Source organism: Odocoileus virginianus, chromosome 29, assembly GCF_023699985.2.
Source record: "Odocoileus virginianus isolate 20LAN1187 ecotype Illinois chromosome 29, Ovbor_1.2, whole genome shotgun sequence".
Taxonomy (NCBI): Eukaryota; Metazoa; Chordata; class Mammalia; order Artiodactyla; family Cervidae; genus Odocoileus; species Odocoileus virginianus.
This window is the reverse complement of record NC_069702.1, coordinates 27562275-27587441: the sequence shown is the minus strand read 5'-3', so window position 1 is coordinate 27587441 and position 25167 is coordinate 27562275. Positions and strand designations below refer to the sequence as shown.

The window sequence follows — 25167 nt, the reverse complement described above, 5'->3', positions numbered from 1 at the left end:
TTCAGGACAAAGAGGGCGGAGTGTCTTGACTGGTAATGTGACTCTCGTGGCCAGTGCATTCATTTGAGCATACATTACCCACCACAGCGGGCTTCCCTGGCTAATTTTAACGAACTTAAAGAATTCATGTCCATGAAGCTTTTTCATAAAATCAAAGAGTAAAACCTATATACACATTTCTGTTGATGGATCACTTTCCTCCCTACACTTATCAAGGCCAAATTCTAGCCTAGATATCATGGAGTGTGGTCAATAGGGAAAGACTGAGGGGTGGCTACTAAAAAAATGTACCATTTGGCAGGGTTTTCTTCTTAAAAAAAAAAAAAATGTCTATTCCCCATGTATATGCATGGCTGAATGCCTCTGCTGTCCACCTGAATCTATCACATTTTTAATTGGCTCTACTCCAACACAAAAAAGTTTAATAAAAAAAGATACCAGTGATGATATTTTTCCAATTAAAATAATTTTCAAAGGGGAAAAAAAAAGTCTATCCCTATCCTCAGAAAAATCCCAATACTGAGAATTTTAATAGAATCTCATTGACAATGTGGGCAACTTTGCACATAGAACAAAAACAACAGCAGGGCCAGTGTGTGAGCTGCCACACCTAAAAGGCCACAAGGAAGTACCAGCTATGTGACTGCCTCACCTTTTTTGATCTCTGAATGTGTGCCCTGCTGCCATTAAACAATTTGAGAGTAAGTGACAAGGTGTCAGAGAGATTAAGCTGGGGCTGAGTTGGGAGAATGAACATCTTTCTTTCTGGGGAGTTCAGCACATCACTGATATACAGAAAAGACACCAGTTACTCAGGTGCAGCAACAGGAATAGCAAACCAGGTATCAGGTCCAGAAATGTCACACGTGCATTTTGGACATACAAACAGCTGGCTACTGGAAGCTTACCACATGCAGTGATGGATGGGGTAGGCTCCCTGAGATGGATGAGTCAGAGGCCATGGTCAGGATTATCCTGGTAAGGTATTTTAATAAATTCCTACCTCCAGGAAGATGGAAAGGAGAAAACACACCCTGCCCAAGGCACTGGCATTAACATTCAAGACACAAATTGGAGAGGTTCCTCTAAAGAGAATCAGAAAGTGACTCTACTCTTCCTGCCTCCATCTTAGCAGACTACAGATAGGAAGAAAAAGGAGGGGATTATGGGAGATGGAGTGACCCCTTGGATCTAGACAGAGTAACGGCAACATGGACACTGGAGGTGTGTCATCCCCACTGCTCTTGATCTACAAGCAGTAGGGCTTGGACCTGAGAAACAAGGTCAAAGATATGCCTAAATTAAGGATTTTGAGATGGGAAGGTTATCCTGAATTATGAGAAGAAAAAGATAGTACTAAATCATGTCCAACTTTTGCAATCCCATGAACTGTAGCCTGCCAGGCTCCTCTGTCCACAGAGTTCTCCAGGCAAGAATACTGGAGTGGGTTGCCATTTCCTTTTCCAGGGTGAATTATCAGAGTGGCCCCAAAAAGCACAGGAGTCCTTAAAAGAGGCAGGCAGGAGGGTCACAGTGAAAGAAAGAGATGTGACGATAGAAAGAGAGCTGGGGGGATGGAGCAGACATCGTAAGTCAATGAACTTGAGCAGCCTCCAGAAGCTGAAAAAGGCGAGAACTAGTCTCTCCAAGCGCTTCCAGAAGGAATGCAGCCCTGGGGACCCATTGCAGACATCTGACCCCCAGAGTTGTATGACAGCAAGTGTGGGTTGTTTTAAGGACTTCCCCAGTGGCTCAGTAGGTAAAGAATTCACCTGCACTGCTGGAGACACAAGAGATGCGGGTTCAATCCATGGGTTGGGAAGATCCCCTGGAGAAGGGAATTTCCTTCTAACCACTTCTTAACTACTCCAGTATTCTTGTCTGGAGAATTCCATGGACAGAGAAGCCTGGCGGACTACATGCCATGGGGTCGCAAAGAGTTGAACAGGACTGAGTGACTTAAGCACACACTAAGTCATTAAGTTTGTGGTAATTCACTATAGAAGAAATAGGAAAAGAATATGTGATGAGAACTTCAAAATTTGGAATTGTGTCTAATTGCTCCATCTCTTAAGGGGGTGAAAACTATGAGATGGCTCAATCTCAGCTTCCTTTTGTAAGATGGTATAATTTTGCCTCCCCTCTTATCATATAGGCTTTCTTCTGCTACCCTCGCCTGCTTTGCAACATCCTAGCTTTATCATCATGAGAGCTTGGGCTGTGGATGGCTGGTCTAGCATTCACTGTGCATGAATCTGTTCTCCAGCTGACTTGGTCTCCCTGCCATGCTAAGTCACTTCAATCATGTCCAACTCTTTCTGACCGCATGGACTACAGTCAGGCTCCTCTGTCCATTGGATTCTCCAGGCAAGAATACTGGAGTTGATTGCCATGCCTTCCTCTAAGGGATCTTCCCAACCCAGGGATCGAACCCACATCTGTTGCACTGGCACATGGATTCTTTACCACCAGTGCCACCTGGTAAGCCCTTGGTCTCCTTGAAAGTGGAAGTGCTAGTGTTAGTCACTCAATTGTGTCCTTTTTTTTTTTTTTTTTTTTTTGGCCGGTCTATCCATTTTATTTATTTATTTTTTCCATTTATTTTTATTAGTTGGAGGCTAATTACTTTACAACGTTGCAGTGGTTTTTGTTATACATTGAAATGAATTAGCCATGGATTTACATGTATTCCCCATCCCGGTCCCCCCTCCCACCTCCCTCTCCACCCCTAGGTCTCCCTCTAGGTCTTCCCAGTGCACCAGGCCCGAGCACTTGTCTCATGCACCCAACCTGGGCTGGTGATCTCTTTCACCCTAGATAATATACATGTTTCGATGCTGTTCTCTTGAAACATCCCACCCTCGCCTTCTCCCACAGAGTCCACAAGTCTGTTCTATACATCTGAGTCTCTTTTTCTGTTTTGCATATAGGGTTATCGTTACCATCTTTCTAAATTCCATATATATGTGTTAGTATACTGTAATGGTCTTTATCTTTCTGGCTTACTTCACTCTGCATAATGGGCTCCAGTTTCATCCATCTCATTAGAACTGATCCAAATGAATTCTTGTTAATGGCTGAGTAATATTCCATGGTGTATATGTACCACAGCTTCCTCATCCATTCGTTTGCTGATGGGCATCTGGGTTGCTTCCATGTCCTGGCTATTATAAACAGTACTGCGATGAACATTGGGGTGCTCATGTCTCTTTCAGATCTGGTTTCCTCGGTGTGTATGCCCAGAAGTGGGATTGCTGGGTCATATGGCAGTTCTATTTCCAGCTTTTTAAGAAATCTCCACACTGTTTTCCATAGTGGCTGTACTAATTTGCATTCCCACCAACAGTGTAAGAGGGTTCCCTTTTCTCCACACCCTCTCCAGCATTTATTGCTTGTAGACTTTTGGATAGCAGCCATCCTGACTGGCATGTAATGGTACCTCATTGTGGTTTTGATTTGCATTTCTCTGATAATGAGTGATGTTGAGCATCTTTTCATGTGTTTTTGTGCCATCTGTATGTCTTCCTTGGAGAAATGTCTGTTTAGTTCTTTGGCCCATTTTTTGATTGGGTCATTTATTTTTCTGGAGTTGAGCTGGAGGAGTTGCTTGTATATTTTTGAGATTAATCCTTTGTCTGTTGCTTCGTTTGCTATTATTTTCTCCCAATCTGAGGGCTGTCTTTTCACCTTGCTTATAGTTTCCTTTGTTGTGCAAAAGCTTTTAAGTTTCATTAGGTCCCATTTGTTTATTTTTGCTTTTATTTCTGAAATTCTGGGATGTGGGTCATAGAGGATCCTGCTGTGATTCATGTCGGAGAGTGTTTTGCCTATGTTCTCCTCTAGGAGTTTGATAGTTTCTGGTCTTACATTTAGATCTTTAATCCATTTTGAGTTTATTTTTGTGTATGGTGTTAGAAAGTGTTCTAGTTTCATTCTTTTACAGGTGGTTGACCAGTTTTCCCAGCACCACTTGTTAAAGAGGTTGTCTTTTTTCCATTGTATATCCTTGCCTCCTTTGTCGAAGATAAGGTGACCATAGGTTCGTGGATTTATCTCTGGGCTTTCTATTCTGTTCCATTGATCTATATTTCTGTCTTTGTGCCAGTACCATACTGTCTTGATGACTGTGGCTTTGTAGTAGAGTCTGAAGTCAGGCAGGTTGATTCCTCCAGTTCCATTCTTCTTTCTCAAGATTACTTTGGCTATTCGAGGTTTTTTTGCATTTCCATACAAATTGTGAAATTATTTGTTCTAGTTCTGTGAAAAATACCGTTGGTAGTTTGATAGGGATTGCATTGAATCTATAGATTGCTTTGGGTAGTATAGCCATTTTGACAATATTGATTCTTCCAATCCATGAACACAGGATATTTCTCCGTTTGTGTCCTCTTTGATTTCTTTCATCAATGATTTATAGTTTTCTATGTATAGGTCTTTTGTTTCTTTAGGTAGATATACTCCTAAGTATTTTATTCTTTTTGTTGCAATGGTGAATGGTATTGTTTCCTTAATTTTTCTGTTTTCTCATTGTTAGTGTATAGGAATGCAAGAGATTTCTGTGTGTTAATTTTATATCCTGCAACTTTACTGTATTCATTGATTAGCTCTAGTAATTTTCTAGTAGAGTCTTTAGGGTTTTCTATGTAGAGGATCATGTCATCTGCAAACAGCGAGAGTTTCACTTCTTCTTTTCCTATCTGGATTCCTTTTACTTCTTTTTCTGCCCTGATTGCTGTGGCCAACACTTCCAAAACTATGTTGAATAGTAGTGGTGAGAGTGGGCACCCTTGTCTTGTTCCTGATTTCAGGGGAAATGCTTTCAATTTTTCACCATTGAGGGTGATGCTTGCTGTGGGTTTGTCATATATAGCTTTTATTATGCTGAGGTATGTTCCTTCTATTCCTGCTTTCTGGAGAGTTTTAATCATAAATGGATGTTGAATTTTGTCAAAGGCTTTTTCTGCATCTATTGAGATAATCATATGGTTTTTATCTTTCAATTTGTTAATGTGGTGTATTACATTGATTGATTTGCAGATATTAAAGAATCCTTGCATTCCTGGGATAAAGCCCACTTGGTCATGATGTATGATCTTTTTAATATGTTGTTGGATTCTGTTTGCTAGAATTTTGTTAAGGATTTTTGCATCTATGTTCATCAGTGATATTGGCCTGTAGTTTTTTTTTTTGTGGCATCTTTGTCTGGTTTTGGAATTAGGGTGACGGTGGCCTCATAGAATGAGTTTGGAAGTTTACCTTCTTCTGCAATTTTCTGGAAGAGTTTGAGTAAGATAGGTGTTAGCTCTTCTCTAAATTTTTGGTAGAATTCAGCTGTGAAGCCATCTGGTCCTGGGCTTTTGTTTGCTGGAAGATTTCTGATTAAAGATTTCTGATTACAGTTTCAATTTCCTTGCTTGTGATGGGTTTGTTAAGATCTTCTATTTCTTCCTGGTTCAGTTTTGGAAAGTTATACTTCTCTAAGAACTTGTCCATTTCTTCCAAGTTGTCCATTTTATTGGCATAGAGCTGCTGGTAGTAGTCTCTTATGATCCTTTGTATTTCAGTGTTGTCTGTTGTGATCTCTCCATTTTCGTTTCTAATTTTGTTAATTTGGTTCTTCTCCCTTTGTTTCTTAATGAGTCTTGCTAATGGTTTGTCAATTTTGTTTATTTTTTCAAAAAACCAGCTTTTAGCTTTGTTAATTTTTGCTATGGTCTCTTTAGTTTCTTTTGCATTTATTTCTGCCCTAATTTTTAAGATTTCTTTCCTTCTACTAACCCTGGGGTTCTTCATTTCTTCCTTCTCTAGTTGCTTTAGGTGTAGTTAGGTTATTTATTTAACATGGACTGTAGCCCACCAGGTTCCCCTGTCCATGGGATGTTCCAGGCAAGAATACTGGAGTGGGTTGCCATTTCCTTCTCCAGGGGATCTTCCCGACCCAGGGATCAAACCCAGGTCTCCAGCATTGCAGGTGGTTTCTTACCAACTGAGCCACCAGAGACGTCCTGATCTCCTTATCTGAGTTCAAATTTCCAAGAGAGATTTCATCAGTCCAGCTTGGGCTACCTGAACAACCCTGACCCAATCATCTATGGCCTGCAATGGGAATGAATTGTCAAAGGGTTAAAAAACAAAAAATCTTACTTCTGAAGGGTGGAAGGGAAATTATAAACATATCAGACAGGTAGAACAACTGGGTGGCAGAGCTGTCTGATGGAACCTCTGTTTAGCTACCAAAGTCACCCAGTGTGATGACAGGAGTGAGGACACAGAGGAAGCCATTAAACAGAGGGGTGACGAGGCAGTCAGTAGATGCCAGAAAAAAACGGAAGGTAGGCAGTGCTATACCCAGGCAGCGTGTGTATCAAGAAAAAGTTATTTTTACATAACAGTAAGGGAACAGTAATCTATGAGTAAAAGTTGAGAGGTCCCTCACCATTCACCATCCTCATCACTAGGGAAATGAAAAAAGAGCTGAAAGGGATGTGAACACTCCGAGGAGTTTTGTTTATCATGGAAATAAGACAGATAAGCAGAATGGAGAAGTCTAGGAGAGTAGGGGTGCAGTGGGAGGCTTAGTTAAGAGAAGGGAAACCTAGATCAGAATGAGTTTCAGAGAGAACAGATAACAGAAAGACCCAGTGATCAGGCACAATGGATTCAAGCAACTATGTGTTTTCCCAAATAATGAGCTTCAGCTGCGCAGGGGTCAGGGTCTGCTCAGAGGCACCCACTGAGGCCTGAAGAGTTGCGCTTCTGGGACGTCCCTAGTGGTCCAGTGGCTAAGATTCTGTACTCCCAGTGCAGTGGGCCTGGGTTCAACCTCTGGTCAGGGAACTAGATCCCACAGGCCACAACTAAAGATCCTGAGTGCCACAACTAAGACCCAGTGAAGCCAAATAAGTACATAAACAAATTAAACAACAACAAAAAAGAGCTGTGTTTCTGAGCTGGTCCTAGTTCATAAGAGCAGGCCAGTGCTGAAATCTGGGCCCAGGGACCAATCCTAGTAGGGCAGCCACTCTAGTTTTCTTTTACCACTATTGGAACTGTTCTTAAAATGTTTCTTAAAAATACCAACTCACAGAACATCTTGATGACAATGTCTTTTCAAAGGCTTTTTGAAGACTTTTTTTTTTTCCTCACCATAACAACTAGTTTGGGGACAGTGGGTTTTAAAAGAAACAAATAAGTCAATCTGGCTATATAACAAATTGTTAGGTTCTTTTTGGCTGGTAATGGTTAACTCTTTCCGAGTTTGATAGGGGTGAATGTTAGTTATTCCTGCATCTTACTTTCCAATTTCCCTAGCAAATTAAAATGAAAGGAAGTCTCAGACTAACTTCTACCACATATACATTTATGAAACAAGAAAAAAATGTGATTAGCAAGTAGACACAAAAAGTTCAGCTCTGTGCTCTGAGCTCTATGAAATCCCAGTCTCTTTCAGGTGACTTCATCACATCTGACATGAAGACTCACTACAGGCAGGGTTCTGCTGTTCTCGAAAGGAAATCAGAACTACTCACACAGATTAAGCCTTAGGACCATCACTGAGGTTGTAGGTACAGATGGTTACATAGCATCACAGACTCAATGGACATGAATTTGACCAAACTCTGGGAGATAGTAGAGGACAGAGGAGCCTGGAGTGCGCAGTCCACAGGATCGCAAAGAGTCAGACAAGAGTCAGATGGCAGAGTCATTTGTTCAGCAAATGAACAACGTTCATTCAAATGTACACATGTCTCTAAACTATCTCAACTAATCCAAATGCCTTCATACAACTAATCTGATGAATGAGAACCCATTTCAAATATCGATTGGAGTGATTAAAAAGCCACTAATTTCATCAACTAAAACTCTGTTGATACTGTAATATATATAAGAAAGATGTATTTGGTCTTTGATTCCCAGCACACAGCTCCTAAAACACTTGTAATTTCCTAGGTGAAAAGAACAACAGAAGGATCTTTACTTATACTATTTGGTCTTTTATGCTTCTGAAACTGTTCCTAAAGGAGCTGTGAGTTTTGTTATTCATAACAAGGACTTCCAAACACAGCTGAGTTTATGGTAAAAAGGTAATTTTCAGAAATCCTCTGCTAGATAACCAAAGATGGAGGCTGAATACCACAAGAGGAACCAAACACAATATTACAGGGTTGAAATTTTCAGCCCCATCCCTTCACCTCCCATGTGAGGAGAAGGGCTGGAGACTGAATGCAATCACCACTGACCAATGATGTATTCATCATGCCTACATAATGAAGCCTCCAGAGCATGGGAGTTCTGTGTTCTCAGCCCTACACACACTGACCATTGCAGTCCTTTCATATAGCTGTTCTTGAATTGCATCGTTTAATATAGATAGATAATAGTCAGTAAAATGCTCTCCTGAGTTTTGTGAGCGGTCCTAGCCAATCATCAAACCCAAGGAAGGGGTTACGAGAACCACAGATTTGCAACCTAGTTGGGCTGAAGTTGTAGGTAGTACCCGAGATTGGTGCTGAAGTGAGGGAAGGGGCAATCTTGTGGGACTGTGTCATCTGTACTGACTCTGCAAGCAGATATGGTGGGGGGTGACCCAGGCACGTCTGTCCCAACTTAAGAGAAGCCATCTGTGACCTAAGCTGTTCTGTGATCTAAGCCTGCCTATAGTGCTTGCCATTGAACAGGTCATCAACTATCATTAGGGAATGCAGGAACAAAGGAAAAGCAGTCAGGAATCAAACAGTTCAAAGGTAAAACAGAGTCCCAGTTCTTCCTCTAGGGACATACATGACAATCTGATACATACCTTTCAAGTCCTGAAGGAACTAAGGCCCTCACCCAGCTGAAAGGGGTAACTACACACCAATTAGGTGAGAACTAGACCCCAGAACCTGTTCTGTTGCTTGGCCTCAGGTCAAACTATGGTACGGGTAATGACAGTAATGAAGCTAAAGGCAAAGGAGAAAAGGAAAGATATTCCCATTTGAATGCAGAGTTCCAAAGAATAGCAAGGAAAGATAAGAAAGACTTCCTCAGTGATCAATGCAAAGAAACTGAAGAAAACAACAGAATTGGAAAGACTAGAGATCTCCTCAAGAAAATTTTGATAACAAAGGAACATTTCATGCAAAGATGGGCTCAATAAAGAACAGAAATGGTATGGACCTAACAGAGGCAAGAATACACAGAAGAACTGTACAAAAAAGATCTTCATGACCCAGATAATCACGATGGTGTGATCACTCACACTCACCTAGAGTCAGACATCCTGGAATGTGAAGTCAAGTGGGCCTTAGGAGGCATGAGTATGAACAAAGCTAGTGGAGGTGATGCAATACCAGTTGACCTATTTCAAATCCTAAAAGATGATGCTGTTAAAGTGCTGCATTCAATATGCCAGTAAATTTGGAAAACTCGGCAGTGGACAAAGGACTAGAAAATGCCAGTTTTCATTCCAATCCCAAAGAAAGGCAATGCCAAAGAATGTTCAAACTACCGCACAATTGCACTCATCTCACATGCTAGCAAAGTTAATGCTCAGAATTCTCCAAGCCAGGTTTCAATAGTACGTGAACTATGAACTTCCAGATGTTCAAGCGGGATTTATAAAAGGCAGAGGAACCAGAGATCAAATTGCCAAAATCCACTGGACCATCGAAAAAGCAAGACAGTTCCAGAAAAACATCTACTTCTGCTTTATTGACTATGCCAAAGCCTTTGACTGTGTGGATCACAACAAACTGGAAAATTCTGAAAGAGATGGGAATACCAGACCACCTGACCTGCCTCTTGAGAAATCTGTATATAGGTCAGGAAGCAACAGTTAGAACTGTACATGGAACAACAGACTGGTTCCAAATCGGGAAAGGAGTACGTCAAGACTGTATATTGTCACCCTGCTTACTTAACTTACACGCAGAGTACATCATGAGAAATGCTGGACTAGATGAAACACGAGCAGGAATCAAGATGCTGGGAGAAATATCAATAACCTCAGACACGCTTCCCTTGTGGCTCAGACGGTAAAGCACCTACCTGCAATGCAGGAGACCTGGGTTTGATCCCTGGTTTGGGAAGACCCCCTGGAGAAGGAAATGGCAACTCACTCCAGTACTCTTGCCTGGAAAACCCCATGGACAGAGGAGCCTGAGACAGGGCTGAGCGACTTCACTTTCACGCAGATGATACCACCCTTATGGCAGAAAGTGAAGAAGAACTAAAGAGCCTCTTGATGAAAATGAAAGAGGAAAGTGAAAATGTAGGCTTAAAACTCAACATTCAGAAAACTAAGATCATGACATCTGGTTTCATCACTTCATGGCAAATAGATGGGGAAATACTGGAAACACTGAGAGACTTTTTTTGGGGACTCCAAAATCACTGCGGACGGTGACTGCAGCTATGAAATTAAAAGACGCTTGCTCCTCGCAAGAAAAGCTATGACCAACCTAGACAGCATGTTAAAAAGCATAGACATCATTTGGCCGACAAAGTTCTTTCTGGTCAAAGCTATGGTTTTTCCAGTAGTCATGTATGGATGTGAGAGTTGGCCCATAAAGCTGAACGCTGAAGAATAGAGGCTTTTGAACTGTGGTGTTGGAGAAGACTCCTGAGAGTCCCTTGGACTGCAAGGAGATCCCACTAGTCAATCCTAAAGGAAATCAGTCTTGAATATTCATTGGAAGGACTGTCGCTGAAGCTCCTATACTTTGGCATTTAATTAGAAGAAATGACTCACTGGAAAAGACCCTGATACTGGGAAAGATTGAAGGCAGGAGGAGAAGGGGACAACGGAGGATGAGATGGTTGGATGGCATCACCAATTCAATGGACAGGATTTTGAGCAAGCTCCGGGAGTTGGTGAAGGACAGGGAAGCCTGGCGTGCTGCAGTCCATGGGGTTGCAAAGAGTCCACATAAAACTGAGTGACTCAACAACAAAGATAAGGGAGAACATATTTCATTTCAAAATCTCTACTTGGTTGTGGCTTTTATCTTATTTTGGCCATCATGCAGCACATGGAATCTGAGTTCCCCATCCTGGGACTGAACCCACTCCCTCTGCATTGGAAATCCAGAATCTTAATCACTGGACTGCCAAGGAAGTCCTGTGACTTTAACTGTTTATTTTACAAGCACTCACTACCTTTTACTAGGACTTGACATTTAACCCGTGACTATAATTTTACATGGGAATTTCTAGTTTTTATCTGGATCCCAAAATGGAACATCTGTATTTGAAGCCTGATACAAGCATAACTGAAGCTTCTATAATGGAATTTCAGTTTTTCCAAGTGTAGCAATGCATGGGATACATTTTGAATAGCATGAAATAAGAAGCTGTTAATTCTTACATAGATACAGAATTGATATTTTAAATACTCTTTACCCTCAGAAAATCCAGGAAGTTTAAGGTTATAATTAGAAGAAATTCCTCAAATTATTAATTATACCACTGTTGAAACATGCAGAAATGCAGCTGCAATGTAAGGGATATAGTTCGGTCTATTTTATACTCCAGTTTTAAGTTTTCCTGGAGAGCTACAACTTAGGCAGAAGAAAAAAACCAAAGCTAAATATAATGCTGCCTTCTCAACTAAAGAAAAACAAATAAAATCACCTTATCAGGGATACAAGAGGAAAAGCATGCCCACTGAAGTCTCCTCAAAATGGTCCCTAGAGGCTTGTCATGTCATGCTTGGCCCTCTGGGGTTTAGCAGGGATCTTCAAGGACAGAAATTTGTTGTTGTTGTTGTTGCCTTAGAACAACTCAATAAGACTGGGTGCTTTCCTGAAGCATTTATTTTTATTTTAGGTCTTTCCATCAATGTTTTTGTTCTCAAACACCCCGGAGTCCTCATTTTATAGAACAAAATCAGCAGGATAGGCCGAGTCAATTAGACGGTCTTGCAAAAGTTATGTAAAAACTGGGTAGTCAAGAGGCAGTCATGGTAGAGGACAAAGAACAGAGGTTTGTTATATATTCCTTTGGGACAGCTGTGCATTTCCCTCATGTTCAAGGGGCAGCAAAGCAAAAAGCTACTGTTTTAAGAACTAGGCAAGGCCTCAGTGTGAAAGAGTTCCCTCTATTTAACCTTCTGCTGCCATTCCTCAGCTGGTAATTTTTCTTTCTTGTGGTAACTGCTAGGTTTTGCACTTCCTATGGACAGGAAATCAACCACGATTAAAATACAGCTTTGCCAACAGAAAAAATTAACAGTCTAAAAAAAAAGATGGGAAACTTTATTCAAGCCAATTTGAGGATTATAATCTGGGAGACAATCAGAAAGCTCTGGGGACTGTTCTGCCAATTAGGTCAACGCACCCTAAGTTTTGGGGGCAAAGATGAGGACTGGTGGCGGGTAATCAATCGCTCAGTTGTTTGACTCTGTGACCTCGTCGACTGTAGCCTGCCAGGCTTCTCTGTCCATGGGATTCCCAAGGCAAGAATACTGGAGTGGGTTGTATCCCCTTGTACTGTACAAACCCAGGGATCAAACCTGGGTCTCCTGCATTGGCAGGTGGATTCTTTACCACTGAACTACTGTGAAAGCCTTTTGGGTTTATGTCAAATGATAGTATGACACTGTTTATCCTATTTAGAGTTTACACAATCCAGACCCACAGGAATAGTGGGTCACAGGTTATCACAGTCCCTTACGAGGAGGAGTGTGGGAGGATTTGTTTGTGTGTGGGCTTTCTGACTGAGTACTAACCAAAATTTTTAATGCACAAAACCAAAACAAAATTTAAAAAAGAAGGAAGTGTATCTCCTTGTGTCCACTGATGAGATTAAGATGGAATGTCATCTCCTAAGGAGCTCTGGTTTATGCAGATGCACAATATAGGCTAAGGGGGAGGGAGGAAGCCCAAAGGGGTAAGGAGAAACTGTAAGCTTTTATTTTGCTCTAAAACAAGACTTTCACCGATTCTTACCTGAGTTATGGGAAGTCTGAGGTGAAACAGACATGAAGGCTACGCTGAGTGCAGCAGTGGTGAACTGCGGGGAGGACGCTCTTGCAGGACCTATTTCTTTTTCAAGGGCAATCCCTAAATCTATCCCTTAAAAGAAAAATCTGAAAGAGATATATAATATCCAATATATTCAACAGCATCTTCCTCTTGATGCATAAGCAGCATGAAGATTTTGTTAACAGCATCCACAGAAAACAAATATACCAGTAAATATCATTTTACTTCATCTGAGAATAAGAGTTCCAAAACAGAAACACAATACTCACAAGGGCCATACAATTACCAAATAAAGTTCAAAGATTTTTAACAGTCCTTTTTACTTTTAGACTGTATTCCACAAATGACGGCAGGCCAGTTATTATGTACAGGAATCATGGAATCATTCCTTCCCATGGCTATGTAAGTTCTTAGCTAGTGAAGTTTGATCCAGCAGTTTGTTGGGATTCCAGCTGCTGACAGTTCAAAGCTTTTAATGGTTGTGGCTTTGGGCCCACAACAGACAAGGGTCTACTGTACTTTGAGATTACAGAAAAGACTCAAACAACTCCATCTCCAGAATTCTGCAAAATAATCCTATTTCACAATCATGTGATCAACGATTACCTCTCTAGTGACTGAAGACATGCTGTTCAGATGCATGCTTTCTGGCTGAATAAGCTAATTCTTCACGTACTGTTTAACTTCTAGTAACATAACGGGATGATAGAAGATGAGATGGTTGGATGGCATCACTGACTCGATGGACATGGCTCTGGGTGGACTCTAGGATATGGTGATTGACAGGGAGGCCTGGTTCATGGGGTCACAAAAAGTCAGACACAACTGAGCAACTGAACTGACTAACTGAACATTGAAACTAATGTATTTTCATGTATTCAGTTAATTATTATTAAAACTTGATAAATACTATACTGATCAAGCTTTTAAAATTTGGCTCATTTTTAAGCTATGAAATTATGAATTTGGTAATATATGATATTCTCAGACCAACTTAATGTTATGTATTATCACATCAAGACATACAGGTCTAAAGAAATCTCCTGACTAGCATTATCTTGACCCTAATACAAAATTTCTACTTACTTAACAGGTTATCAGAGATACTGAGTCCCTTCATATTCTATATGATTAGCTTAAGATTTTCTACTTCGGGTTCCAGCAGTACTCAGCGCTATACCCTGTATTGCAGACTTCTTTAATAGAGACAGGAATGTACACTTTTTATATTCTTTCAGAGCACAGTTGAAAAGCAACACCACCTACCATGTTAGGTACTTTCTTACATGTGTGGACTACTCCACAGCATGTATCTCAAGTCCCTTGCATCTTAAAATCATACATTAACTTGTTCCATTAGAATGGAATTATTAACCAGGAATTACCAGAAGGCCTTCAGGAGTTGGGAGGGGGGCTCAATAAAGGCCTCCATTTGTGTTTCAAGGACTTTTCTGAAGAGAAAACCATGGCTTTAAAGTTCTGGAACCTCTAGCAAGTTGTAGTTTTATAAACAGGGCCTGACACTTTGATTCCACTTTTACAGTCTTAGCATACAATTAAATATACTGCATGTTCAGCACGTAAAAGATTTTAAGTATTGTTATATATATCTGGATTGTATCTTAATCCACAATAGTTCACAGAGCTCATGATTTTAAACAAAAGCACATTAAATCATATCTGAAGTTCTAAATCTTCTAAATACATTAACAGTGAAACCTGTAATTGTTTCAAAAACTACTAGGAAGTATGTGATTTTCTTGAAATGAACTTGGAGTGACAGGCAGCCAGGAGGTCCTTGTAAGGAGTGTCTGAATCTAACTTGGTCAGTGGGATCCTGCAGAGCTGGCGGAACCGAGGAGAGCGGAGCAGCAAGCTCTGTGACAGGCCCATGAAGCTGGAGCAGAGCCAGTACAGGACGATGGACTGCGACGAGAAGAAAGGACACAATGTCAGCGTCTCTCCGTTCTCCAAGGTCTGGAGACAGGCAGGCAGGAAGAAAGACAATCAACCAGCTCTGTAAACCCAGCACCAGGACTGAGCAAGACCTTCAGTACTAATAGACACCTGGGTCAGATCTAACAGATAGGTAGGAAAGTTGAAAGGAAGACCCCCCAAATGAAAAGAAACCAAAAGGAGAGGTATTGGTGACACAAAGTGGATGGCAGAGAACTGCTCCCAGGCAGAGGTCCAAGAGAGGTCTCATTTCCTTCTTTGGCAATTAAGCATACTGTTTCCCTACCATGAGTCTAGACAAACGGCTACCCAGCAGGCAGACTGCTGGCGGCATGGCCATTGATGACGGCAAACTTAGCTTCCCTACACCTATACACAGTCACCTATCTTCCAGATTTTCCCAGGAACTAGTTTCTAAGTGTAGTCAGGAATAGATTGTCTTTGCCTTTTCCTGAGACAAAGTGTCTCAGCCCAACCCTCTACTTTCTTTTCTACCACCACTGAGATCCAGTTATTTAGGTCAAAGAGCTGTTTTTCTCATGTCTTCGCAGAGCTGTTACATTAAGTTGCCTAATTCTGACTTTCCTATATATGAAAGGATCCACTTTTGGATATTTAAGACATTGTTTTTTTGGTCTCTGTTACTCACTTGGAACCCAACTTTTCATTAGAACTTTACTGCTACTTGACTTGATCTGGGGGTTTCCTCAGTTATAATTGGTAGTCTTTTAGTCTGCAGCCTCTTGAAACATCCCCACATACACATACAAACATACATCCATACACACATACATCTTTTCTCAACTTTTCTTTGGTATCAGAAGGTAATCAGGACCCAGAGGCAAGACCATGTGCTAGCTGAGTCCAGTCCTGGGGTCAAACTGCCTGAGTTTGAAATCTATTTATTTAACTTTTGGCAAGTTATTTTTCTTGTTTCAGTTTTCTCTTCTATAAAATGAGGGACAGACTGTACCCAGGGAAGCTGTGAAGAATAAATGAGAAAATTCATGTAGTGTGGTAAGAACAGTAAGTGGCTCATATTAAGCATTTATTTGTTCCAGAACAAGTTTTTAAGGTAAGTAATGAAATCTTAAAGGCAGATAAGCATAGTCTATAAACAGTAAGAGCCAAAATGCCTGGATGTGTGTGAAGACTCTGCCACTGAACAGATGAGTGACCATGAGTTACTTAACCTCTCTTGGGGTTAAACTGGAGATTATAATAGCACCTACTTCAGTGCACTGTTGGGAGAAATATATGTACTAATACATACACATGTGTGTGTGTGTGTGTATGTATGTATGTACATAAATGACTTAAAACAGGGCCTGGCACAAAGTTCATGATGATTAAATATTAGCTAGCATCATCATCAAACTTATCTATGAAGCGAACAGCACCCTGGTCCCACCTACTTCAGACTACAAACTGCCTACTAAGTATCATTCATCTTCGTTAGTAATAAAATCCTAATTTTCAGCAAGGTATATTGCCATCTGAAAAAAAAAAAAAAGACTATGTTTTTCATCCTCTTCTGCAGTTCGGTATGGCCACATATTTAAGATGTAAGCACAAGTGTTTGGTAGGGCATCTGGCAAGGGTTCTTAAGTGGTTGACTGTAGTTGAAGCATCTGACTGTAGCTGAAGCACCCTTTTACTATTCTTGCAAGATAACAAGCTTCAGTGGCCATCATGACTATCCTGCGGCCTTCAAGACAAGAAGGACAGGTTGTGGACGGTGCAGCGTTGAGAGAACTAGGCAGTCTTTCTCATATCTTCATGAGCTCCGTATCAGCTCTACATTAAATGCCTCATTCTGACTTTCCTACATATGAAAAGGTCTCTGTTACTCACTTGGAACCCAACTTCTCATTAGAACTTTACTGCTATTTTACTTGATCTGTGGGTTTCCTCAGTTATAACTGGTATTATTTCTCCTTAGAAATGTAGTGAATTTGCATTATTATGTTTTTACAGAGTATTTTATAACATTATTATTATATGAGAAGTACTATAACAGGCACTTGTTATTTCATTAATTTTCATAGACATTATGGTGTCTATTTTAGAAATGAGGAAACTTATTTTACACAGGATTAATGACAGTACTATATCTAAGTGACAGATAAAAAGTATTTAACAGACATTTTTAATGCTGAAAACATACTATTTCAGATTTCTAAGACAAGTCCTATGAAGTACTTTTATACAAGGGACAGAACTTGAACCACCAGGAACAAATGACTACTACTTTATGGTCTCTGTGTTGATTCTGAGCAAAGACAGATATACTGATACAGCTTTACCCATCTTAGCACTAAAGTATCCATGAAAAAGAAGCAAAAGGCTAAAAAATGAAATAACTGCAAATATAACATTATTTTTCTATTTCTATAAAAGTTTAATTACATATAAATGGGGGCAAGTATACCTATCTCATAAAATTTCTATGAGATCAAATAATATTACATATGAACCAACCCATGTGGACCCTTGGTGGGGAAAAATTTTTGTTTCTTTTTTAAATGCTAAATTCCTTGGATCCCTCTGTGAAGACAAAAAGAATTCAATACATCAACTAATCAAACAGAGCAAATGCTACATTCATAGTACTGTTCATAGTACTCTGCAAGATTAAAAAAAAAAAAAAGAGGAAAATGGAGGGGTAAGAAACATTCACATAAAGGAAGATTAACCAAGCCCAAGAAATATTCAGATGTCACCTGGTGACAGAGTCAGTAGATTTGTTATTACAGAAATCAGAAACCAGTACGGGATTAAGTAGTCAGAGGAAGCACAACAGAAGAGGCACAACGTCAGTCAGTCTAAGCTAAAAACAGAGAATTTATATTTAGCTCACGCTTCACACAACGCTGGTGCTTACTCACTGAAGGTACTGTTGCCGCGATTGGAATCATCAACACTGACACTGCACGAACAAAGTACGTAACATACTTCTGAAAACGAGCCTTTCCAAGTTTCTGCAGAGCAAAAATCTGAAGGGGTAAAATATACACACACATGCTGATTAACTAAATACACATTAAAGGAGAAAAGCTTTAAAATGCAAAGTGATCTTTGACTGGCCTCTACCTATATTTTAACAAAAGCAATAAAAATAAAAAAACAAAACACTGATTTGTTGGTCAAATATCATTGGTTGATCAACTATCTTTTAAAAAATGTGGTAATTATTATGTAAAATTCTTAAATGGAATTAAGTAACAACAATAAAGAGATTCATCTATATTAAATAGGATCAAAGCATAATTTTTATAGATCAATGTTTTTTAAAGATTGTAAAGCTGAAGTCCATTCAAGACAGGTATTATGTATGCATCATTACCCTTGTTTTTCAGCACCTAAATACAGGGCCTGGCATAGAGCAAGAACTTAACAAGGATCTGAAAGGTTTGTGATCTGGTTACATGGACCACGGAAAAGAACTAAGAAGGCAAGGAAGAGGAGTTATGGTTTATGAATTACTTACAAGGCAGCTTAGCTTAATGATTATGAGCATGGATTCTGCAATTCTACACCCAAATTACGAGATTCACATGGCAGTCCGCATTTAGTGGTTAGGTGACTTTGGGCAAGTTACTTCACCTTTCTGTGACTACCATTCTCCACCTTAAGATGGGGATAATAACAGCACCTACATCATAGGACTACTGTTAAGAATTAAATGAGTTAATTCATGTGAATTGCTCACAATAGTGCCTGGTACATAGTAAATGTTAAGCAAGAATAGGCTTTTATTAAATTTATGCATGCTGGGTTGTTAGATGGAATAAAAGAAAGATGAGAAGACTGACATTAATTCACTGTGACCCTGTTCATCACTTCCTTCTTCCTAAGAAATACTAATTACTAACCAAGTTCACAGAACTATGCGAGATGCTCTTAGGGTAGCACACTTAAGACTACACACAGAGTCTTTCCTCAGGTCTTTTCTCTCTAAGACCTCAGAGAATCTTCATATTTCTCATCTTATTTCAAAAAATAAGGGGTGTATAAGATTTACCAAACAGCAATCAGCAGATATGAGGTCTGTGAAATCTCAACTGCATTAGATCTTTCCTAAGATTTCTTCCAGTTAAAGGGTCTACGATTTTCTCAAGAGTCTAAGAACAATTCTTTATGGAACTAAAGACAAGTTTCCCCTAAACTCAAGTTGGGTAAAGTAGCATGAGCTGATGGTAAGATATGGCTAAGGGGTCGTATTTTATATATATGTTTCTCCATTCCATTTTATGAAGAAATTCTATGACTAAAAATGGCAGTCAGGTATGTTTAACTGACATATTAAACATACACACAAAACATCAACATATTGTGGGAATAAGACCATATTGACATCTTAATCGCTGCCTCTACCAAAAAGCGAATCACGAAACTGTTATGTACTAGCATCGAACCACTTTACAGTTGAAGGAGATTTTGGAACTGTTCCAATTCAGCTCTCTTATTTTAAATTATGAGCATTCTGACCCCCCAGAGAGGTTAAGGAACTGGCGCCAGAAAATTAATCAACAGCTGATCTGAGACCAAAACCAAGGGGTCTCATGACTAGCTAAGACTCTGCGCCCACTATGCAGGCGGCCCAGGTTCGATCCCTGGTCAGGGAACTAGATCCGACATGCCACAACTCAAAATTCCTACATGTCACAACTAAGACCTAGTGCAGTTAAATATATTAACAAAACAAAAAAACAAGGAGTCTCCAGTAACTCCAATTCATTTATATCTGATGTCAGGACAGCAACAAAAAACTCAATGATTTAAATGGCAAGCAAATCTTATTTAAAACCACTGACCTCCACTATTAATAAATTGATGACACCAACGGAAACAGGCAGAATCCAAGTGGAATCCAGAGCAGTGAGGTCATGAAACCACAGGACCCCACCGGTAGTTAACTGCTCCTGAACAGAAAAACCTGCTGAAACATTTTTATAAATAAAACAAAAGAATTTCTAAAAATAGCAGAGGGAAGTGATTCCAGTAAGGTGTTCCTCACACTGAAGACTTGCATTTTTTATTCAGGTTATTTTCACTCCACAACATAAGTTATTTCTTGTACTGAGAAAGAGGTAAGAAGTTTCTGGAGCAAATGGATGTGGAGACACTTAAAGACATGTAGCAGTAACCTTTACAGACTGAAATTTAAAAAATTACTTGTCTACAGGCTGCTTTCTTTCAAGTCAATTTAGATTACTTTATGGTTAAAAATGCCTTTAAATGAAAGTAAAAACAAGTCCCTTAGTTTGTAACCTTTTATATTAATACTTACACTTATAACTGTGAAAGTTTTTCTGGCTTCTTAAATTTATAAACAGAAAAAATTCATGGCCCTGAAACCATATTATGGAATTATAACACTAATTTTATCAAGACTTCCAAGAAGTAGTACTAGTGACATCCTTCCTAAACTGATTTGTATTCTCAATACGGCTAGTTTGGTCACACTTAATATTTGAAATTCTATACCTGTGTAAGGGAGATGATAAAAGTGTATTCCAGTTTCAGAAAGTATGGATGTTTTTTAGTTTTGCTTTTTCTTTAGAATATAAGATAGTGTTAGAGAACTTGCTTGGGGGAATTATATTTCAATAGTAACTACCTTCTGAGTGTGCTGCCCCTGTGCTAAAATTTCGGAGAGCGACAGACATGAAGATCCACATTGGAAGCTGAATCCAGACCAGCACAGTTGCTTTGAAGGGGTGGCAGTTATCCCGAACATAGAGCTCTGAAACAAGCCTCCGCATAGTCTTTAGGTAAGTGAGCCTAGTTTGAGGGAAGGGGGGAAAAGGGAAAGGAGAAAATATCATGTGAATACTAGTTGTGCTTCATCCCTACAGGATAAACACACCTACGCTGTGGTTACTGGCTAAAGGATTTATGCAGGATTTTTGGTTGTCATAAGCTACACCAAAGTGAAGTGAGAGTCGCTCAGTAGTGTCTGACTCTGCAACCCCATGGACTACATACTCCATGGAATTCTCCAGGCCAGAATACTGGACTGGGTATTCTCTCCCTTCTCCAGGGGATCTTCCCAACCCAGGGATAGAACCCAGATCTCCTGCATTGCACACAGATTCTTTACCAGCTAAGCCACCAGGGAAGCCCAAGAATACTGTAGTTGGTAGCCTATCCCTTCTCCAGCAGATCTTCCCAACCCAGTAATCAAACCGGGGATCTCCTGCATTGCAGACTGATCTCTTTCATCAACTGAGCTTAAGGGAAGCCTCTAAGCTACACCAAGTGGCTGCCTGAAAAAAAGGAAAATAAAGCCTTTTACTCAAAGTTTGTTCACAATGTAAGCAAATTACAATTTGAGAAATGTGATGCTGTCAAACTACAGGCTTTGTTTTTGGAGGTCTTAGGCAAACTAGGCTTTTGCAAGGGAAATTTCACTACTAACATGGTATGACCAGAATTTAAATCAGAAATACTAGAGGTGAAAGCACATTTTACTCAAATTTATCCACTCCAGCCAAACTCAATCACCTCATCTCTGAACATACCTTTCAGAGCAATGTGGTTTTGTCCTATGTATGCTCTTGACCTGTCAAAACAGTCTCCATTCTTCAATCAATTCTTTCATAAAGATTTTCTGTTTCTCTGTTAACCGTATTAGTCACTCCTGTTTTTTTTTTTTTAAACTTCTGTTCTTAAGTCCCACTTTCTATACTACAGTATTGGATGGGTCTTCATCTTTAAATCACTTGTGGCATGTTTTGTACAAGGTAGGTTTTCAATAGGTTTGCGGAATTTAATCAAATTATAACACACTGAACTAAGACAGTACACAGAGACATTCCAGGCTCCTTGTAATTCAGTCTTCGCCCACTTTCTCAACTTTATTTCCTGTTACTCTTTTTCTGGCCCCTTGAATGACCTGGGTCATCCAACAACTCAGACTTTCACATCAGTATGCCTTGTAAGTTATTATATCATCTTTGCAGACTGTCCACTTTCCTGGCTGTCTGTTCACCTGACAAATTCCCTTTCATTCTTCAAAACACGGTTCCACTGACAATGCAGGAAACCCTCAGATGATGTCTTTCTCTAGAAAGTCATTCATCAGTGTGGGGATGCGTCTGGACAATCATCGCGCCAGGGCTGCCTTAAGTACGGTGGCAGTGTCTTATCTAGGCTGCATCTGTAACCCACCTGAGCAGCTCTAACGTGTTCTTCGGGGCTACAGCTGTAGCCCTCAGACTTCCGTGATCAGTAAAACTTCAGAATTATAGGTTTATCAACTTTTTATCAAGTAAAGACATTAAGCTATAAGAATGATTTTTTAAAAAATGGCAGGTCCTTTTAACACTATATAAAGAGGGACTTGATTTCATATTGAAGATAGTCGGCAAATTTATACCTATATAGATAAAAATATATGGATAGGGCCTTCCCTGGTGGCTCAAATGGTAAAGAATCTGCCTGCAATGTGGGAGACCTAGGTTTGATCCCTGGGTGGGGAAGATCTCCTAGAGAAGGAACTGGCAATCTACTCCAGTATTCTTACCTGGAGAATCCCAGGGACAGAGGAGCCTGGCGGGTTAGTCTCTGGGGTCACAAAGAGTTGGACATGACTGACTGACTAACACACATATACCCATATATATACACATTATATATTTATACTAAGAAACCCTTATTTTTCTCATTGCTGTGAGCTGCTGAACACTTTGTCACAGTCTAGTAAGAATCAGAATTTGGGAACCTAATTAAGCAGAAGTAGGGCAGGCTGATAGGAGAAGGAAGAATAGAACATGGTCAAGCACCCTTGGGCAAGGGCTCTCAAAGAGCTCAGGGAGACGACAACACAGGATAGCTATATCAAAGTAACAACCCCTGGCCTACTCAGGTGCTTTTATCATGGCATTTATATTTTCTGTCTCAGCATTCTTTTGGGCAGTCACCTGCTCTATGCTGTCAAAAAATCAAGTCTGTAAATAACCTGTATCTTTTGTTGACTGAAATCTCAACAACCTGGCACAGTATCTGCATCCTGTGAAGCCTTCCCTAACTTCCAATGATGACCTAACTCCTCGTACATCATCTTTTTAACAGTTACTTAATCCAGTCATTATTTGATTACACATCTGTCTTTTTCAGTAGTCTGGAGTCCTTGAAGATCAAGGAACTCTCCTTTCTTTTTTTTGCTTTCAGTCCAGTATATAAACCTATCATGCCACAAAAACCTTTTAAAATATTAAAGAATAAAATGAACGACTTTGCTGCTAAAGCTACAGAATACCACACCCTGTAATAAATACATACATGCATATCTATTTTTTCATGGTCTTACATGCAGTGAATTACCTGGCAACTCTCTTGGACCATCCCAACTGATGTGCATGAACTGCAACTTCTTGGTTAAGACGTTGTGCAATGTTTTTTATTTCTGGCTGCAAATTTTCCACCTAGCTAAAAAAAAGCAGACTTTGTTATGAGCACATTAAAGATCTGTATTCATAACCATTCATAATTTTACTCTCTATTCCCTAAACTCATTTAAAAAACTGTGGTTTACTCGTTGTGTCAAGAAACTCTAAGACTGCTCACAAGATGGTAAGATATCCTCAATTGCAATCAAATTAAAATTCCAGCTTATACACTTATCAGTGTGATGTTGGGCAAATTATTCAACCTCTAGTCTTGTTCCTTATATAAAATGTATAACAGCACCTACTTCACAGGGTTATTTTAAGGATTAAATAAACCCTACACTCCACACTTTTAATGTTTCAATTCCTGGGTTTTCCAGTAATATAAACTGAGGAAACGGTAGTCTATTAAGTCTTTAATATGCTCTTTGTAGCTACAGAGCCATAAAAAAATCTGCACTTACTTCTGCCTGTGTTAATTCTTTTTTGTAAAGTAGCTTACTGCCTTAAAGGTGCTGATACTCCGGAAGTATCTGGGGACCTTAAGCCCCGGGTGAGACGCTGACCCTCCTCACCACGGAAGTGGGTACGCACGGTCCACGCGCGGCTCGGCACCCCTCACCTTGGCCAGAATGTAGTGCTGGTAGGCGGCCAGGGGTAGCGTGACGGCCCCGCGCAGGGCCACGGTGGTGAGGAGAATGCTGCCCCACCAGGGCAGGCCCGAGGCGGTGTGGGCCAAGAGCAGCACGTCCTCTGCGCCCTGTACCGGCGCCGACGTAGCCAAGGCCTCGTACCAGCCTCCCGCGCCGCTCGGGCCAACTGCGGAGACCGATGCCACCGCCCACACTGGCAGAGCGGAGCGACTGGCGCCGACCGCGGGGGCCCGTGCGAGCGATGGCTCCAGGACACGGACTTGCAGGGGAGGCCGGGGCCGCAGCCACCTAACGCTGAGCCGGCACAGCATCTCTGCGCGGAGGCTGGGCCCGAAACGCCGGCCTCACGACCAGCGGTACGCGCACCGCTCCTCCGAGGCCGCTACGCGCATGCGCCGGCGACCCCGGCGTAAAGTGGGCGTGAGCCCGCGGGTAGCCACAATTGACCTTCCCGGTCAAGCCAGTGACGTACTGAGTCGCACTAGAGATGACGCACGAGGCAGGAAAGGCCCACCTTTCCCACGCGGCACTGAGCAAGCCTACTGCGCAGACACGAAACTTTCGCGCTGCTGTGGTGGAGCTCCTCGAGGCTAGACCGGAATTGTAGTGTTGGGGGTGGGGCTTGGTGCCCGGGGCCCGGTGAGGCTTTCTCCAGGAAGCTCTCGTTCTGTAAAGTCGGTCTTCGGCATATACCTTTCTGTTCTTTTTGACTTAGCTAATCATGTCATGGTTTAAGTTTTGTGGGTGCTTTATGTGATCAGAAGGTAGCCCTCCATGTCTTTATGTGCGCCCCGATTGCTTTCGCTAGGGATTGAGATAGATTACATTTAATCTATTTCGAACGCGTTGCTGAAATGCCAGTTTGGAGAGAGGCGTGAGTTTCTGTGTTGTTAAAATCAAGTCTTTATGCACGAAGCATACTTTAGTCTGCGGTGTAAATATTTAATTGACTTATCTGTCCTAATAAGCATTTTCAGAACCAATTTTAGTGTTTCATCTTTCATTGTAAAGAGCAGTAAATTTATTAAGAGTAGAGAACCATCTCCTGAGTTAAGGGGAATTATCACTGGCAGCTCGGTGACTTCTTTATTGCGGCTTAACATCCAGTGTAAACTTTCAGGAGCCTGAACTGAAAGAACATCAGGTGTCTTCTGGTTAAAAGGAGCAGGCTAAATGTACCTGGACTAGTTTTTAGCT

General features: G+C 40.7%; 1 protein-coding gene across 2 annotated transcripts; it reads right to left on the bottom strand.

The window, feature by feature from the left end:
• Positions 1–13169: 13169 nt before the first annotated feature.
• On the bottom strand, positions 13170–24386 carry COX18 (cytochrome c oxidase assembly factor COX18). Of its 2 annotated transcripts, none has more exons than XM_020885344.2 (6): positions 23940–24386; positions 23253–23353; positions 20545–20708; positions 19739–19863; positions 17810–17917; positions 13170–14891 (listed from the first exon to the last, which is right to left on the bottom strand). In XM_020885344.2, exons 1-6 carry the CDS (start codon positions 24279–24281, stop codon positions 14706–14708), a joined length of 1026 nt encoding a protein of 341 aa, XP_020741003.2. In that variant the 5' UTR covers positions 24282–24386; the 3' UTR covers positions 13170–14705. The 2 variants fall into 2 exon arrangements, with proteins under 2 accessions (XP_020741003.2, XP_020741004.2); XM_020885345.2 differs by having other exon boundaries at positions 19739–19860.
• Between the last annotated feature and the right edge of the window lie 781 nt (positions 24387–25167).

What these genes read in the sequence shown, in the direction of transcription:
- COX18 (XM_020885344.2), bottom strand. Translation starts at nt 24,281, where the DNA reads ATGCTGTGCCGGCTCAGCGTTAGGTGGCTGCGGCCCCGGCCTCCCCTG. An exon ending in TGGTCCAAGAGAGTTGCCAG is followed by an intron (nt 20,709 to 23,252) that starts GTAATTCACTGC and finishes CCCTCAAACTAG; the next exon opens with GCTCACTTACCTAAAGACTA. An exon ending in TCGCGGCAACAGTACCTTCA is followed by an intron (nt 14,892 to 17,809) that starts GTGAGTAAGCAC and finishes TTCTCGTCGCAG; the next exon opens with TCCATCGTCCTGTACTGGCT.